Raw genomic sequence first — 16933 nt, forward strand, 5'->3', positions numbered from 1 at the left:
ATAATGAAAGGCTACTTTTTAATTCATTCATTTATTAAAGAAATAATATATGCATGCAATCTAACTTAATAAGATTTCAACTATTAATAGTAGATGTATTTGGAGCAAAGAGTGAAGGCCCCCTTCATCTGTGCTCTCCCAATGTCATGCGCTCTGGGAGGTAACACCTACCGTCTTGCAGTGCATCCTTCTGTTACTGTTCCCATCAATGATGAGGAGTGTACATATCACCGTAGACTTTTGTCTTTTATCACCCTTTTGTGTATGTTCTTAATTTTGATTTTAAATAAATTAGATGAAGGGGCGCCTGGGTGGCACAGCGGTTAAGCGCCTGCCTTCGGCTCAGGGCGTGATCTCGGCGTTATGGGATCGAGCCCCACATCAGGCTCTTCAGCTATGAGCCTGCTTCTTCCTCTCCCACTCCCCCTGCTTGTGTTCCCTCTCTCGCTGGCTGTCTCTATCTCTGTCAAATAAATAAATAAAATCTTAAAAAAATAAATAAATAAATAAATAAATTAGATGTGAAAGGCTATTAATAAAATTCCCCATTTCTTTCTTTTTCTCTTATTCCTTACTGGTCCTGCCCTTCTCTGTCCTCTTTGCTGTCTCATTTTCCCCTTTCAGAGTTTTATTCATGTCTTTCCTATCTGGATCTCAAAACATTAATTCATTTGCTCCATGAGCCATTTTGTGCTCTGAGTTCTGGAGTCCATGACCATCTCAATCTGAGAACATAAAGATTCGACGCTTATTCTCTTGCTTGCGAGCTACAACACACTTTGCAGGCACCATCTGGTGCAATCATGGTAACACATAGATCCATTTACAGAGGAGAAGCAGGCAAAAAGAGGCTAAGTGACTTTCCCAAGCCTTACAGCTGTTAGTGAAAGATCAATGAGACGTACCCTCTGGGGAAGGATGCTGGTTTGGAGTGGAGTTTGAGGAAGTACATGATTGCTCTGAAACTTAAGAAGAGTGAAAACTTTGTAATGCAATAAAGTATTTCTTTCATTTCATAAATGGTTTTGCAATTTATAATTTCTGACACATACACTTTACATGTATTAAAATTAAGTCCTTTAAGTATTTAGTTCTGTAGTTACACACACACATATTTAAATTTTTATTTCAATTCCAGTTAGTTAAAATACAGTGTACTATTAGTTTCAGGCATACAATAGAGTGATTCAATGCTTCCATACATTCCAGTGCTCATCACAACACATATATTCCTTAATCCCCATCACCTATTTAATTCACCCCCCACCTCCCCTCTGGTAACCATGTGTTTGCTCTCTATAGTTAAGAGTCTGTTTCTTGGTTGGCCTCTCTCTCTCTTTTTTCCCCCTGTACTTGTTTGTTTCATTTCTTAAATGCCACATATGAATGAAATCGTATGGTATTTGTCTTTCTCTGACTGACTCATTTTGCTTAGCATAAGACACTCTAGCTCCATCCATGTCCTTGCACACAGCAAGATTTCATTTTTTATGGCTGAGTAATATATACCACATCTTCTTTTTTATCCCCCTCAACTCCAGGATTAGGGCTAGGGTTAGGTTTCAGGTTAGGGTATGCGCCTGCCTGGGATCCTGCAGTTCAGAGACCTCTGGAGGAATAAAACCCCAGACTTCCACCAGAGTGTGAATAGACAGGGCAGCCACTTAGGGAGCTGAGTCAAGGAAGGCATTTGGGGCTCCAAATAGTCTTTATGTAGATATTCAATAGTTCCTTCTGTTTTTATCTCTACTTTCACACACATTTCCAGAAATATTAACAATACTGAAATGTTTGGGTACTTCTCAAGAATAACCAGGCTGCTTCTCAGCTTTCATGCATATATAATTGGGTAACCAGATCACACCAAGATACACTACAGTTTCATTTCACAGCAACTTCTCCTGTGGTCAGCCACACACCATTCCCTTGTCTCAGGAAACCACAGATCTCTTTTCTGTCCCTATGGTGTCCTTGTTTAAAGGACCATAAAAATGGAATCATATGTTACCTTTGGAGTCTGGCTTTTCTCACTCTGCACTTGAGATTCATCTATTTTGATGCATGTATTAGTTTCTTTTTATTGCTAAGTAGTATCTCATTGTATAGATGTAGTAAGTTTATTTATCTACTCCCCAGTCCAAGACACCGTGGTTATTTCCAATTTTTGGTAATTATGAATAGAGCTGTTTGAATATTCTTATACAGGTTAGTGTTGATCTTTATATTTCACTTCAGGAAATAACCAAGAGTGGGATTTTGGGTCATATGGTAGTTTACATTTAATAATGTAAGTCTTCATGAGAATTCTTTTCAAAAAGATGGAATGAATGGAGCCTATGCATATGAAAAGATATTCTATAAACATTTTTCATTAGTGTTGGTACAACTTACTTAAAAGTTTTCTCTAATTTAGTCTGCATTCACACTCATAGTATGTAAAAGGAGAAGTGTTCTGCCTTCCACAGTGGGGGCAGATGGCAAGCTTGGAAAATGAGACTGGAATTAGAAAATATAGGAATGGAGGTTTAAGTCTTCATAGTCTGTATACTCATAGCTTCAATATAATTGATGGCTCATAGTTTTTACGTTTAGGGAAGGATTATTAATCTATTATATAATGAATTTGTCACAGTGGCGGGGCAATTAGGATTAAGACAGTGGCTGGCAGAATATTTCAGACTGTTTCTACCTGCGCATCTGTTTTGCTTGTGTGGGTTAATTTAGTTGTAAATGTTAATGAAATGATACAGAGGACTAAAGAGCTAGTTAGGAACTAGTTAGTATGTCATCATGAACGTGTAAAAGTTCTTCTACGTCAGGTGATGTTGCATTTTGAAAAACTAGTTGGGATGGATGTGCCGTGGCGATCTAGAGGATTTGAATTTATAATTTAACTTAGATAAAGTTATATAATTTTTCACTAATGTCTGAGAAAGTCACAGTGGTTATGATATTGGCTTGAAGCCAGTTGGAGGAGCTTCATTCTGTCCCTTTTTATTTTAAATTTACTTAGGTAGGTTCCTCAAATTTATGAGATGGTAGTGGGCATCCATGTAGTCATTTGCAGTTAGTAGTCATTGGTTCTACTGTCAGTACTTCTCACTTGAATACAAATGCTTCTCAGATTATGAAAACTATTAATATTGCGATTAATAAGATGAACAAACCTATGGTTGACATGGTTTTCCATGTTGTATGTGTATCTGAGTAGTCAGAGTAATGTCATGGTATACCTTAAAGGTCAAGAATGTGTTGTACAAAGAAAGTTATGTTAATGCCTACAAATATAAATGTGAAATACATTTTTGCTCAGGTTAAGTGTAACCTGACAATAACGGGAATCAATGAACAAATTTTCCTATAATGGCAAAATGCTCATATTGATAAGACACAATGAAAATGTGCTACTCTATAATATATATCATGGAGAACAATGTGGAATGATAGATTTGCTAGAACATTTCCTGTTTGACCTCTTACTATAAATAAGAAAATAAAACCTAAGGGTCATAGTGTGGCTGGTGAGCATTTAATATTTTCTCCATGGAGGATTGCTAGTGGACTAAATATTTTTATTCCTGTAGGAATGATAATAATCATAAGAACTGATATAATATAGATGTATCAACATCTATAGCTGCTGTGAATATATGGTGAAGTCATACACTGAATCCTAGGAAAACAATGGATATTATAGCTCAGGACATTCTTATATATTAAGAAGTTGCTTTTTTCCCTGAATAGTATGCAACTATGTGCGAAATTATTGTGTATCCCAGTGGGATAAGAATGCAGACTTCAGGCTAACCAAGAAATCAGAACAAGTGGTTATATAAAATTGGATGCCATCCTGTGAGATTGAAGAAAACAGTGTTTAGGTTGTGGTCTATTAATAATATAATAATTCTGGCTGCTAAAAGTGTGAATGATAGTAGTGAAAGCATAGCTGTAATTAGGACTGGTCAAACAAATAGTGCTGTTTGATATTCAGATATGGCTGGTAGTTTCATATTAGTAATTACAGTAATAAAATTAATGGCACCTACCATTGAGGATATGCCTGCTCAATGTAGGGAAAAACGATTAGGTGAACAGAAGCTCCAGCATGGTCTAGATTGCTGTCTAGAGGTGGGTATGCTGTTGAACCCATTCCAGCACCTGCTTCAACTATTGATGATTTTAGCAAAAGTAACAGTGATGGTGGGAGTTGTCAGAAACATAGGTTATGTATATTTTTTAAGCAGGTTCAATGCCTGGTGGAGAGCCTAACACAGGGCTCAAACTCATGACCATTCACTTATCGGAATATTATACAATCATGAAAAACCATTTTGAAGAATATTTAATGATGTGTGAACGTTAAAGGGATACAAATTTCTATATAATACAATCTGTTTTATGTAAGTAAAATATGTGTGTATATAATGAAAAAGCAACGTTTTCAGTGGTTCCTTCTGGAAAAAAAAGAAAAAGAAAAAGAAACGTATGTTACTATTCAAAGGAATGCTATGTTAGGTGCTCCAGTTATTAATGGGATTAGCCAGTTTCTGAATCTTCCAGTTATGATAGGTGTAAATGAAAGACAATTATTACAAATGTATGGGTGATTACAACTACATTATAGATTTGGTCATCACCTAATAAACCTCCCAGCTGACCTGGTTCAGCTCCGATTAAAAGGCTTAAGGCAGTACCTTATGTATTCCAGGTTAGCACCAAAGAGTAGATATAAAGTATGGTTTGTTGAGAATAGTCAGTAGTTTTTGAGCATAGGTAAAATGGCTGAGCAAGCATTAGCCTGTAAATTTAAAGAGAGAGGTTGGTTGGGTCCTCTTTTTGCCAAGCCCAAGCCCTGTGATGAATAACATATTGAATTGTAAATTCAAAGAAACAGCTTCAGTTCTGCTGGGGCTTCTCATGCCTTTTTCCTTAAGTGGCAGGAAAAGCAGATTGAAGCCTGTTACCCGGGATATTTAGCTGTTAGCTCAGATTTTGTGGGGTGAAAGCCCACCAATCTGGTAAGGATTTAGTTTAAATGAAAGCATTTGATTTGCATTCGGTTGTTATAGCATAAAGTCTTATCATCTTTATTTTTTTCAAGAATTAAGTGAATTACACTTGCTTGGGGCTTGGAAGCCTCTTTGTCTATACTAAGCTCCTAAATTCCTAGTCCAGTACTGATAATATTGGTGTTAAGAGGAGAAGTAATGACACTACCATTAGTGGTGATATAAGGGTTGGTTGTTTCATGTTTTCAAGTTGTCATTTTATTTTTATGTTGTTTGTTCATGGGAATAGAGTTAACGATGTGGAGTAAGTTAATCGTATGTAGGAATATAGATTGAGTAGTGCTCTAATTGCTGTTAATGATGGCAAATGATGTCATATTTTTATTTCTTGAATATTCATTTGGGTGAGAATCCTGAGTGGTGGGTGTTGATTCAATGGCTTGTGGTAAAAAAAAAACATTGGTGGGGGGCGCCTTGGGTGGCGCAGTCGTTGGGCGTCTGCCTTCAGCTCAGGGCGTGATCCCAGCGTTCTGAGATCGAGCCCCACATCGGGCCCCTCTGCTGGGAGCCTGCTTCTTCCTCTCCCACTCCCCCTGCTTGTGTTCCCTCTCTCGCTGGCTGTCTCTGTCAAATAAATAAAATAAAAATCTTAAAAAAAAAACATTGGTGGATGCTTCCATGGCTTGTGAATTAAATTTTTTAAATTAAATCTGGAAAAATAGCTACTATATTTATTTCATAGCCATTTCAGATTATTTGTCACCATGAGCTCATTATTACAATTACGGTTCCTACAATGATCGTTAGTAAGATGATAGTGAGACTTGGAGATATTTAGTATGAGAAGGATATAAATCATCCTTTTGGGTATGGGCTTGATAGTTTATTCAGGTGACCTTAACAATATAATATAGTGTAATGGTAGCATGAAGATTTTGGTTTCTTAGGAGTAGGTTTAATTCCTATAATCTAGAAATAAAAGGATTTAAGCTCTATTATTTACTCTATCGAACTAATTCTCTTAATGTTTATGCTAGAATGCTTGATATATTAATGAGCATTGCTGCATGCTATATAGGCAAAGGGGTAGTCTTCATGGTAGAAAGCTTTTCATAAGAGATGCATGAGTTGATCATATTGGACTCATGGGTAGGATGCTTGGGTTCATAAAAAAGAGATAGTTAGGAAAAGGGGTTTGATAATAAAGTTAATTGTATACAATCTGGTATGTAGGGGTTGTGGAATGCTCCTAAAAACAGAACTGTTGTAAAAATATTTATTATAACAGCATTTTCTACTAGGAAGAACAGGGCAAGTGGACCTGCTACATAGTCAGTGTTGAAACCAGAAATGAGTTCTGATTCTCCCTCTGTCGGTCCAGTGGAGCTCGGTTGGTCTCTGCTAGGGCTGGGATAAGTCATGTTACAGCTAGTCATCAAGATGGAAAAATTAGTCACGGATATTCTTGAGAATAGTGTGGAGAGTGTAAATAATCCGTATAGCAACAGGACTGGTAGGAGGATAACTGCTGATGTCAATTTGCATGAAACTTTTGTGCCACTGCTGGTAGGGCTCCCATGAATGGGAATTTTGGATTTGCAGCTCGGCCTGATCCTGATCAGGGAATGGAATAAATAGCTAAGCTAGGTATGACTAATACAAACAGTTTAAGTTTGTATAAATTAATTAATTATTATTAAGTTTATATTAATTAATGGATACAGTATGGGGAGTGGAATTCATATTCTTAGGGCTAAAGTGTGGGGTAGGGTTGGTGCAACAATAAATATGGATATTGATGATATGAGTGACTGTAATGGTTCTGTAAGGAATAGCTTGAGAGCATCAGTGATAGATTGTAGTAGGCCATGGAGGCCAACTGATGTTTGGTCCTTTATGAAGTTGTGTCTAGGCTAATTGTTTTCACTGGATCAGTGTGAGGAATGTTACAGCCAAATAGCATAGGCATAATCAATGACAGAATATTAATTCTGAGCATGCTGTTAGGAAGAGGAATTGAACCTCTGGCAATAAAGGTTTAAGTTGTAGGCAGTTACTGGGCTCTGCCACCCTAACAAGCCCGGTTCTTTGGCAGGGTTAGGTATATTAATACTATCTCATCTATTAGTATGAAGGCAATTTTGTAAAGTAGTCCTTATTTCTCTTATCCTTTCCTACTGGGAGAAATGTGGAACAGATAAAACTGACCTAGGTCACCCAGATCTAAAACCAGATTACACAGGACTTTAATAGTTGAACAAACAAATCATTACTAGTAGTTACACTATTGGGATATCCTGACCTAACATTGAGGTCATAAACCCTATGGACTATATAGAATAGGATAGTGCTGTTATCCCTAGGGTAACTTATTCTGTTGATCCATATTTTGGATCAATAAGTGATAAAACATTTTGACTGGTTGATCTAGATTTTAATTACTTGGAGGTTATTTTGTTATCTGAAGTTACCTCAAACAAAACTGTTAGTCCGGTTAAAGTTTCTTTATCCTTTAAATTTGGCTAAATTTTTTGTTCTTTTTTGGACTGATTGATTAAAGCTCCATAGGTTCTTCTCATCTTATTATGTCCTTCCTGACTCTTCATGATTAAGAGACAGGAAAACCCTTATGTGGCCATTCGTACAAGTCCTTATTTTAGGAACAAATGATTCTGTTGCCTTTGCAGAGTCAGGATACCATGGCCATTAAATGGATATCCCTGGTTAGGCAGTGCCTCTAATACTAGAAGTGCTAAAGGTGATGTTTTTGGTAAACAGGTGAGGTTTATGTTCGCTGAGTTCCTTTTACTTTTAAAATCTTTCCTTAAATGCATACCTGTGTTTGGTTAACAATTAATTTAATAAGTAAGGAATTATGTAAAATTTATTTTATTGTCAACTATCAGTGATTATCTATACTGATATAAGCTTATGCAAGGAGAAATAATTCTTGTTACTCAGATGAACAGTATACCTTCTATTAATGAATAGATTAATCTAGTATTAGGTTAGCAGTTGGTCTTTAGTGTTGGAATTTAGATGAATATATGGTTGAGCTTGAATACTTCAGTTGGTGGCTACTTCTAGGCCAACTATGGTGTTGTTTATACTTACACTCCAAAGAAGATTGTATCCTGTATCTAAAGGCTGTACCTTAGGTTCGTATCTAAATTTATGTTGAAATTATTATTTTTTAGGGTAAGTTTAAAGTTGAAGTAAAATTCTGTTCTGGATAACTATCAGATAGTCTCTTCTGGATAGCTATCACCAGGCTTGACAGGCTTTTCACCTCTTCCTATAAACTGTTTGTAGGTAGCTCACCTGGTTTCAGGGCAGTTAAGTTCTCTTTAATTGTTCTAGGCAAATCTTTATGCAAAACTAAAAGATGGTAAACTTTGCTATTTAGTGCTTTTAATATTTCTTTTATCATTCTCTTATAGTACTTTTTCTATAGCACCGATTAAAATTTTCATCTCTTCTGCTTTTAATTTTCAATAAGTGTTTTGTTTAATTCATTTGTAATCATTGAGTTTGGTGGGGCACCAGGGTGGCTCAGTCCGTTAAGTGTCTGCGTTCGGCTCAGGTCATGACCCCAGGGTCATGGGATTGAGCCCCACATAGGTCTCCCTGCTCAGCGGGAGTTAGCTTCTCCCCCTTCTTCTGCCTCCTCCAGCCCTCCCCTGCCCCCATGCTCTCAGTCAAGAGAGCTGTCTCTCAGAAAAATCAGATCTTTTTAAAAATTTGAGTCTGGTAAGTTTGGGCTAGCTTTCGTTCAAGTGCTCATAATAAATGAGATCTCCTGGGTGTAAACTAGGTGTTTTACTTAAGGTACACTTTGATCTGTCCAAACACACTTTCCAGGACATTTTAATGTTTTCATATTTGTGCTTACTATAATTCCTTTCTAGGGTTTGTTGAAGGTGGTGGTATATAGACTATATTCGCAAGAGTTGGTAAGGTTTGTTGGGTTTTACCAATTATGGAACAGGCTCCTCTGAAGAGATATAAGCTTGCCCAGTCCTTTGAGTTTCAGGCTGTTGCTGGTAGTACTCTGATGAATTATTTTGTCATAATAATTATTTGAGTTTGGGGCTAAGCATAAGGGGTATCTATTCTCAGTTTGGATCTTAGCTATCATGTAGTCAGGAATATTAAAGTAACTTTTGTAGGTTATTTCTGTTTTAGTTGTAGCCCTTTGCAGGCTAATTAAAATTTAACTTTATTGTAAAAAATACCTTTAACACGATTTATGCCAAAATTTTATCACTTTGGGTTAACTGTATGGCCACAATGGCTTGGGCAAAATTTACCAATCCTAATTAACATAACTGTCAAACTTGTATTTATGGCTTAATTTTTATCACTGCTGTTTCCTGTGGGTGTGTGGTAAAGCAAGGCATTGGGAGCTACTTTTAGTGTACTTGATTGTCAGCACACAAAAAGGCAGTTGGAAGGATCTAATTTTCTCTAGGAAACTCAAAAGGATTTATTGACCGTTTTCATAGAGCACAGCCTATCGGGACACCTCAGGTGAAAGAGACCCAGAGTGCTACAGATGACACCAAAGTCCATGCCTGGTTTCTCCCCTTACCGCTTTCCTTGAAAGGTGTTAAAACTGTTTTATGTTGATTTACAAATCACAGAGTATTGATAATATTGTAAAATTAATTTATGTTACTAGCCAGATAAAGAATACTGTAGTAATACATTTTAGAAATACAAGATGTTTAAGGTTGAAGAAGTAGATCTTTAGGTTCCAAGAGTTAATATTTTTATCTTCAAATATTCAAGACAGAACTCTCTTAAAAGAGGGGGTGAATATATGCAGAGATCAAAAGGAAAGATCAGGAAAAGAGAACCTGAGTACACTTCACATGCTGGGAGCTTCCATTCACATTGTAATATCTAATCTTTATTATAAGCCATGAAATGGATTTTACATTGAAATATATCTCAGCATATCTTGCAAGAAGCCACAAAATTGGAAAGAAGCATGACTTGGGTACACATATTAGGTCCTCTGACTCCTACTTCTAACGTGCCATTCTGATTCTGTTAAGTTCTAAAAGCTTCCTCCTTTTCCATGGAAAATAACTGGTTTTCATAGCATTCTGAGAGGCTTCCCTCCATATAATTCATTCAGATTCTTCCTGACATAAACTATTAGTGAACAACACTATTAGCAGCCAATTTTTTGTTTGGACATTTCTGGTAACTGACATTATAAATCTCTGTCTAAGACCATCTCTTCATACAGGACAATTGTGAATCATGAAGTGAGAACAGTCCTTCCTGAATGTCAATAGGTAGGGAGCTCTAAGACTGTACAGGAGGCATCCGTTTTGGTGCGGGAAAGTTTTTGCTCTAGAGTCCAGACATTCCAGGAATTACCTGAGAAGAAACCCTTGATATTTCCAGAAACTTTGTAAAACTTCCAGAAACAGGGGTGCCTGGGTAGCTCAGTCAGTTAAGCTTCTGCCTTCGGCTCATGTCATGATCCCAGGGTCCTGGGATCAAGTCCCACATCAGGCTCCCTGCTCAGTGGAGAACCTGCTTCTCCCTCTCCTGCTTCCCCTGCTTGTGCTCTCTCTGTGTCTGCCTAATAATTAAATAAAATTTTAAAAAATTTTTTAAAAAACTTCCAGAAACATCCAATTTGATATATATGGAAAGTTGGTTTTGAAATACTGTGACATTTGGTTGAAATGTGAGGGAGGAAGAGAAGTAAGAGAGAAGCTAAGAGTTTATTATAGAGTATAAGATGTATTACATTAGGAGACATCATTATCTAGGATCAGAGTTTTCTTTGTGGAAAAAAAGCTGTGTCCTAAATCTATTAAGGGCCTAAATACAGTCAGAACATGATAAAACAATACATTTTGTTTGGACAAGTTTTATCAGATAACAAGTGTTATCCTCAGGAACGGATGTGTTTATTTTGCATAAAGTAATGTCTTGAATGGGAAACATTAGAGCTCTGTGTTGTGGATAGAGAAAGGCTTATAGACAGGTTATCCATGCTGTGTCTCTTGGGACCTCTTGGTAAGTTCCCCTAAATTGAGACATCATTAGTTAGTTTGCCTTTTCTGAAATTCAGAGCCAAAAACCAAAGTGAATTTTATTATAACAGTTCTAGAGTTGGATGTAAAATATCTTTCAGTTCATTTGAATTTTTTGTAGGTGTGAGAAAAATCTAACTTTATTTTCACCTACCTCTACAGTTTTTGGATCGGAACCAAGATTTCACTTTGTGTTTTTTGAGGAGGTCAGAAGGCTTTTGTGGGTAGCCTGTGATGGCCAGTTGTGGGATGTGATCCCACAGGCTGGTCATGACTTGCAGAACCATGCTCATGGCTGAGTGGCCTATTTTGAACTGCTGGTTTTATGAGACTTGTGGAAAGCAGAGAAATATTTTATATCACAGAATTCTCTGTGCTCAATTACCAGTTTGGGGTGCATTGGAGTAAAATGTTTAAGTAGTACTTCTTTAAGTTACAAAGCAATATTGGGAGGCTGCTTTTAAGTTTACTTTTATTGCAGATGGTTCTTTACTGTCAGCACCAGAAAGTCTGTCTCACTGCCTGTCTCTGGCTTCTCGACATCGATACACAATATTGGCTGTGGGAAAGGCCAGGCATGCTAAGGAGTTAATGAACCCTCTACAGATGAAGAAACGCTTCAAATACCTTGCCCTTCAGTGGGGATAATTCTAAATCACAGAATCTATACAGTCTCCTGGAGGACTACGGTTTGCTTACATTCCACTTATGTTACCAACATAATCATCTTTCCTTTCTCAACACCACTTCCCTGTTCCCTTACTGGTGCATCCAAAAATCAGCTTCCAAATCAACTACAGGCAATACAGTGTAGTCTTTGGATCTTCTAAGGGAAACCAACCTAAGTAACTAAGTAGAGCTACTACTCCTACATATATAACCATTCAATGTGATAGTTCCGGACTTTCCCAAGCAGGGTTGTACTGATGGGAAGCACAAGGGATTTTCTTACGTTCTTACTTATTGTCAAAATGACCACAATTTCAATTATAAAATATTATTTAGCAAATATTACTGCTGTCTGCTGAAATAATAAAATAATACCATTACACGGTAGATTCACATCTCCCATGGTAGCCAAGGTCATGAATAAATGCTGTACAGAAGCAGTAGAATTTTGTTCCATGAGGTAGATAATATGTCCAGTTCTGTCTATTTTAAATGTCAGCTGCCTGAGTAGAGGTGTCCAAAGAGTAGATGGATGTATGGTTTTAGAGCTTCAAAGATACAGCCAGTTAGCAAAGTCTGGCATAATGTCCCTGTTTGCTCAGTCTTTTTATGGCTACCTTTATGTCTTTATTTCTTAATGTATATATGATGGGATTTAAAATGGGGGTGATAGCAAAGTCAGCAATGAACAGGTATTTATCAGTTGATGATGTGGGGAAAGGCCAGACATAGAGAAACATGCATGGAGTGAAAAAAAGAACCACCACAGTGATGTGAGCTGACAGAGTGACAAATGCTTTGGATAAGTCTCTGGAAGAACGTTTCCAGACCGTGACCAAAATGAAGATGTAGGAAAGGATCAGCAGGAAGAAGGTGCCCATAGTCATGAAGCCACTGTTGGCAGCAATAATAAACTCAAACTTATCTCCATCTGTGCACGCAAGTTTTATGATCCTGGGAAAGTCACAGTAAAAGCTGTCTACTTCATTAGGACCACAAAAGGGCAAGTTTATAATGAAAGCAAACTGAGACATAGCATGGATCACCCCAGTTACCCAGCCAGCAATTACAAATGAAACACAGATTTTAGGGTTCATGATATTCAGGTAGTGGAGGGGCTTACAGATTGCTGTGTACCTGTCAAATGCCATGGCAATGAGTAACACCATCTCCACTCCTCCCATGATGTGGATGAAGCATATCTGTGTCATGCAGCTTTGGAAAGAAATGAGCTTGTATTCATTTAAAAGGTCCCTGATCATCTTTGGGACTGTGGTAGAGGCAAACCCCATGTCAATGAGTGACAGGTTGGCTAGCAGGAAGTACATAGGAGAATGTAGGTGAGAATCAAAAATTACCAAAAAGAAAATGAAGAGATTTCCCAGGATGATCCCTAAATAGATCCAGGAAAATATCAACATGAGAAAAACTTTAGTTTCCCAAGAACTAGAGAGTCCCAGCAACACAAACTCAGAAACCACAGAATTATTTAGTCCATCCATTGACTTGGTTGGAAGAGCTGATTTTCCAAATCACCTGAGGATAGAAAATGATTAAAAAGACACAGTCAGTGGCACAAATGTAAGTTTCCTATTTCTTGCTAGTTTGCTCTTTGGGGTACATCTCCTAAATTAGAAATATTTAATTGGATAAGAAAAAAATTAAGGATATGGAAACATTATGGTGATCAAGAGAATGATTACATAAAAAGAGAAGAAAATTTCTAATATTTTAGATGGAGACAAATGGTGTTACTTCCCTTCTATTCCATTTTCACTTCTTTTTATTTTGCCTCTCAAGGATTTCTAGACATTTCCCCTGACCACTTACTAGGTGTTCTGTCACCTGAACAATCTCAGCTATTACTGTCAACTTCACAGTAATATTCTCACACTAATTTGCTGATTCTCCTTACCTAAATTTATTTCAGTTGTCACATAGAGATCTTTGGGCCAAAACAGTTTAATGCCTTTCACCTTGTTTCACCTTGTATATGTGTTTTTTTTTTTTTTAATCTTGTATAATTTACCATGGAAGTCAAGTGCTCAGATTGTGATTATTCATAATTTGATTCATAACTATTGTCATGGTACATGTCTCTATATTCAGTTAAACTCTTAGATACAGAGACTGAATACTTGTAAGTAAAAATTGTTAATTGAACAATTATAAGATTAATAGATTGCATTTATGTAAAACTTTGTACAAAGCACATTATCTCATTTAAACTCACAGAATTCTGTAAGAAATGCTTTTTTTACATTCATTTTGCTAATGAAGAAACTGAGCCTTAGAGGGATCAAGTGTCAGACCCAGGACTTATATCCAGAGCTCTAGGACACCATAATGCATGCTTCTAACCATGGCACTGTGCTCTTCAAGGCTGGAACCTTCCAGTATATGCTGGATCTTCCTTAAGGATCCATCAGTTAAACTTTTTCTACTTTTTGCTTCCTTTTACCTATTTACATAGTTAAGTTCTTTTTTTTTCAAAGATTTTATTTATTTATTTGAGACAGAGAGCATGCCTGAGTGTGGGGGGAGGGGCAAAAGGAGAAGGGCAAGTTGGCTCCCCGCTGAGCAAGGAGCCTGAGGTTTGGCTCAATTCTAGGACCATGAGATCATGCGTGACTGGAGCAAAAGGCAGACACTTAACCGACTGAGCCACCCAGGTGCACCTACCTAGTTAAATTATGTTTAAAAAATCAAATCTCTAAATCTTGTGTGTCCTGATTTTCTTTCTCTCCCTAATTCCTCATTGGCAGTCCTCACTCTTTGTTCTCTAATAGGCCAAGAGAATTCAGTTTCCAAAATTCCTTGTTCATAGAAAGATACTCTGGATTCCAAACACATCATACAATAATCAGTTTTTCATCATCATTTTCCTTGATCTCTCTGCAGGATTTGATGCTGTTTATCATGCCCCTAATTCTGTAACTCACTCTGCCCTTGGCTCCTTGGATTTATAAAGCCAGTTGTCTTCTCACTGCTTGCCAATAGAAATTCCATTTGTTCTAGTGGTTGGCTGAAATCTCTAGATTTGAGAAGACAGTAGATCTCTTCCAAGTTGAGAGCATGATATATGATTTTTCTAAACCAGTTACTATAATCCCATTTTCCCTGGCCATGAACTAATCTAAGATAGGATATGTGACCAAGAAACGTTCAATGAGATGTAAACCAATGTTGTCTGGAGAGCTTTCCTTCCAAATGAAAAGACAAAGCTTCATGGAGAGAAGCTTCTTTTCATGATCTCTCTTTTTTTTTTTTTTTTTTTTTGCATTTAATAACAACGATATGCTTAAAGGCGCAGCAACAGCAAAGTCGTAAAGCCCATATAATACAAATGATACAGTAAAAATTTAGAGAGGACCCAGAAACCCAAAGGCATGTTGAATCACTTCATTAGAGCTTGCAATAGCCTCCCTTCAGATTTATTCTTGTAACGTGAGAAAAATAAACTGGAACTTCCTTAATCAACTATAAGCAGATTTTATGTTAATTGGTTGAATGCATTCAGACCATTTTTATGATAGCCCTTTCCTAGTTATTTTTCTGCCTTTCTGACTTCTCTGTACCTTTTACTAACACAGCAATCATTTTTCCTCTGCTCAACCTTAGTTTCTGGTGTGACTCAGAATCTGTGATAAGTATTTGCTCTTTTTTTTTTCTTAAGGTATGTTGGAAACATCTCTCCTAACCAGTCACTCAGCAAAGTCTTATATGCCAGTTTACCTTGGTCTGATGACAGAAAGGATTTAAAAATACGAATCTTACATTATATACCTCCACTTGTATCTTTTTAAAACCCTTGTGAGGATTCTTGTTGCCCAGAGGGGAAAAGTTTTATTCAATATCAGTTTACTCACTTTAACTAGTACCTACATTTTGAATTCTGAATCTGCAGCTTTATCCCTTGCTCCAGAGTAATATATCCAAAGCAGTATGAGGTATATACAAATGGAAGTTCCACCTCCATCTTTGAGTTAATATGTCAAAACCAAATTTATAATATTTTAATTTACTGCAATGCTTTAATAAATGTCATTACCGTTCTCCCCTGTACCCAGTACAGACACCTGGGTAGTGTTCTGTCCTTAGCATTTCCAGTGCCAGTTGCACAACTTTTACTCTCAACTATTTTTCATTTCAATTCCTTCCTCATTTCTATTGTCATATTGTCTTCTCCGTCTGGCCTACATAGTTCTCATTTGGAAGTCAAACAAATGTGTAATATATGCACACATTTGAAAAAACAAACTTTTTTGAAACATTTGAAATGCAGATTAAAATAGGAAATGAATCCATGCAAATAGAGAAAAAAGACACGAAGTTGTAAAAATATCCGTTCTGCCTGAACCATCTTGAGCAATAACTGCGGTGCCCATTAAAAGCCCAGCGGAAGTGTTTTGGAGCATTACGGAGATATCTAAACGTCCATTTCAAAGCCCAGGGATATTTTGAAAAAGAAATGAAGTGGGTGCCAGTTGGAGAAAAGAGAATACTTTCTGTAAAAGATATTGGGATATGTCATAAACCCGTGCTAATTAAGCAATGATCAATTTGACTGAAGTGGAACGGACAAATAGAACAAAATGCAGTTAAGAATGTGATACAATTTAGGGAACTTAGTATATGATAAAGAGGGCAATACAATTAAATCCAATAATGGAGGGCTATGTACTAAATTCAGAGCATTCAGTGGTTATCAAACGTGTAGCTCAACACTGGAAACATAAACTTCTAAGTATCTTACTATACATCTCACAGCAAAGTATATTCTAGATGATTAGAAGGCTAAATGTAAAAATAAAATTGTAAAGTTTTAATAAATTGAATTATGAATTACCTTCTAAAGCTAAAGATTGAAGAGGACTTTCTACATTTACCTCAAGTTCAGAAAGCAGATTCCATTTTAATGTTTTCTCCTCAAAGGAATGAATAAGCCTGTTGCTGCTGTAGAACGGGGGTAGCAGTGCTTCTCGTTCTCAGCTGAAGGGAAACGTGAAGTGGTACAGTCATTCCAGAAGGCAGTTGAGTCATAAAAGTAAAAAATATTTTAACTGTAACTCAGTCATCCTAGGTCTTCGAATTAATTGAAAGAAAATAGACAAATACAGAAAACGTATAATGTTATTTTACTTTAACATTTCTTATAATATGAAATGTTTAATGATAAGGGGCTGATTATGTGGA

The 16933-nt window shown here is 36.8% G+C and overlaps 1 protein-coding gene and 1 pseudogene across 1 annotated transcript; both read right to left on the reverse strand.

Moving 5' to 3' along the window:
* Nucleotides 1-2994: 2994 nt before the first annotated feature.
* Nucleotides 2995-3600, reverse strand: LOC125282705 (cytochrome c oxidase subunit 1-like; annotated as a pseudogene).
* Nucleotides 3601-12303: 8703 nt separating this feature from the next.
* LOC125282709 (olfactory receptor 4F21-like) lies at nt 12304-13239 on the reverse strand. Its single transcript, XM_048218384.2, has one exon. It carries the CDS (start codon nt 13237-13239, stop codon nt 12304-12306), a length of 936 nt encoding a protein of 311 aa, XP_048074341.2.
* Nucleotides 13240-16933: the final 3694 nt, after the last annotated feature.

The sequence above is a fragment of the Ursus arctos genome, unplaced genomic scaffold, assembly GCF_023065955.2.
Source record: "Ursus arctos isolate Adak ecotype North America unplaced genomic scaffold, UrsArc2.0 scaffold_33, whole genome shotgun sequence".
In the NCBI taxonomy this organism is placed as follows: domain Eukaryota; kingdom Metazoa; phylum Chordata; class Mammalia; order Carnivora; family Ursidae; genus Ursus; species Ursus arctos.

What these genes read in the sequence shown, in the direction of transcription:
- LOC125282709 (XM_048218384.2), bottom strand. Translation starts at nt 13,239, where the DNA reads ATGGATGGACTAAATAATTCTGTGGTTTCTGAGTTTGTGTTGCTGGGA.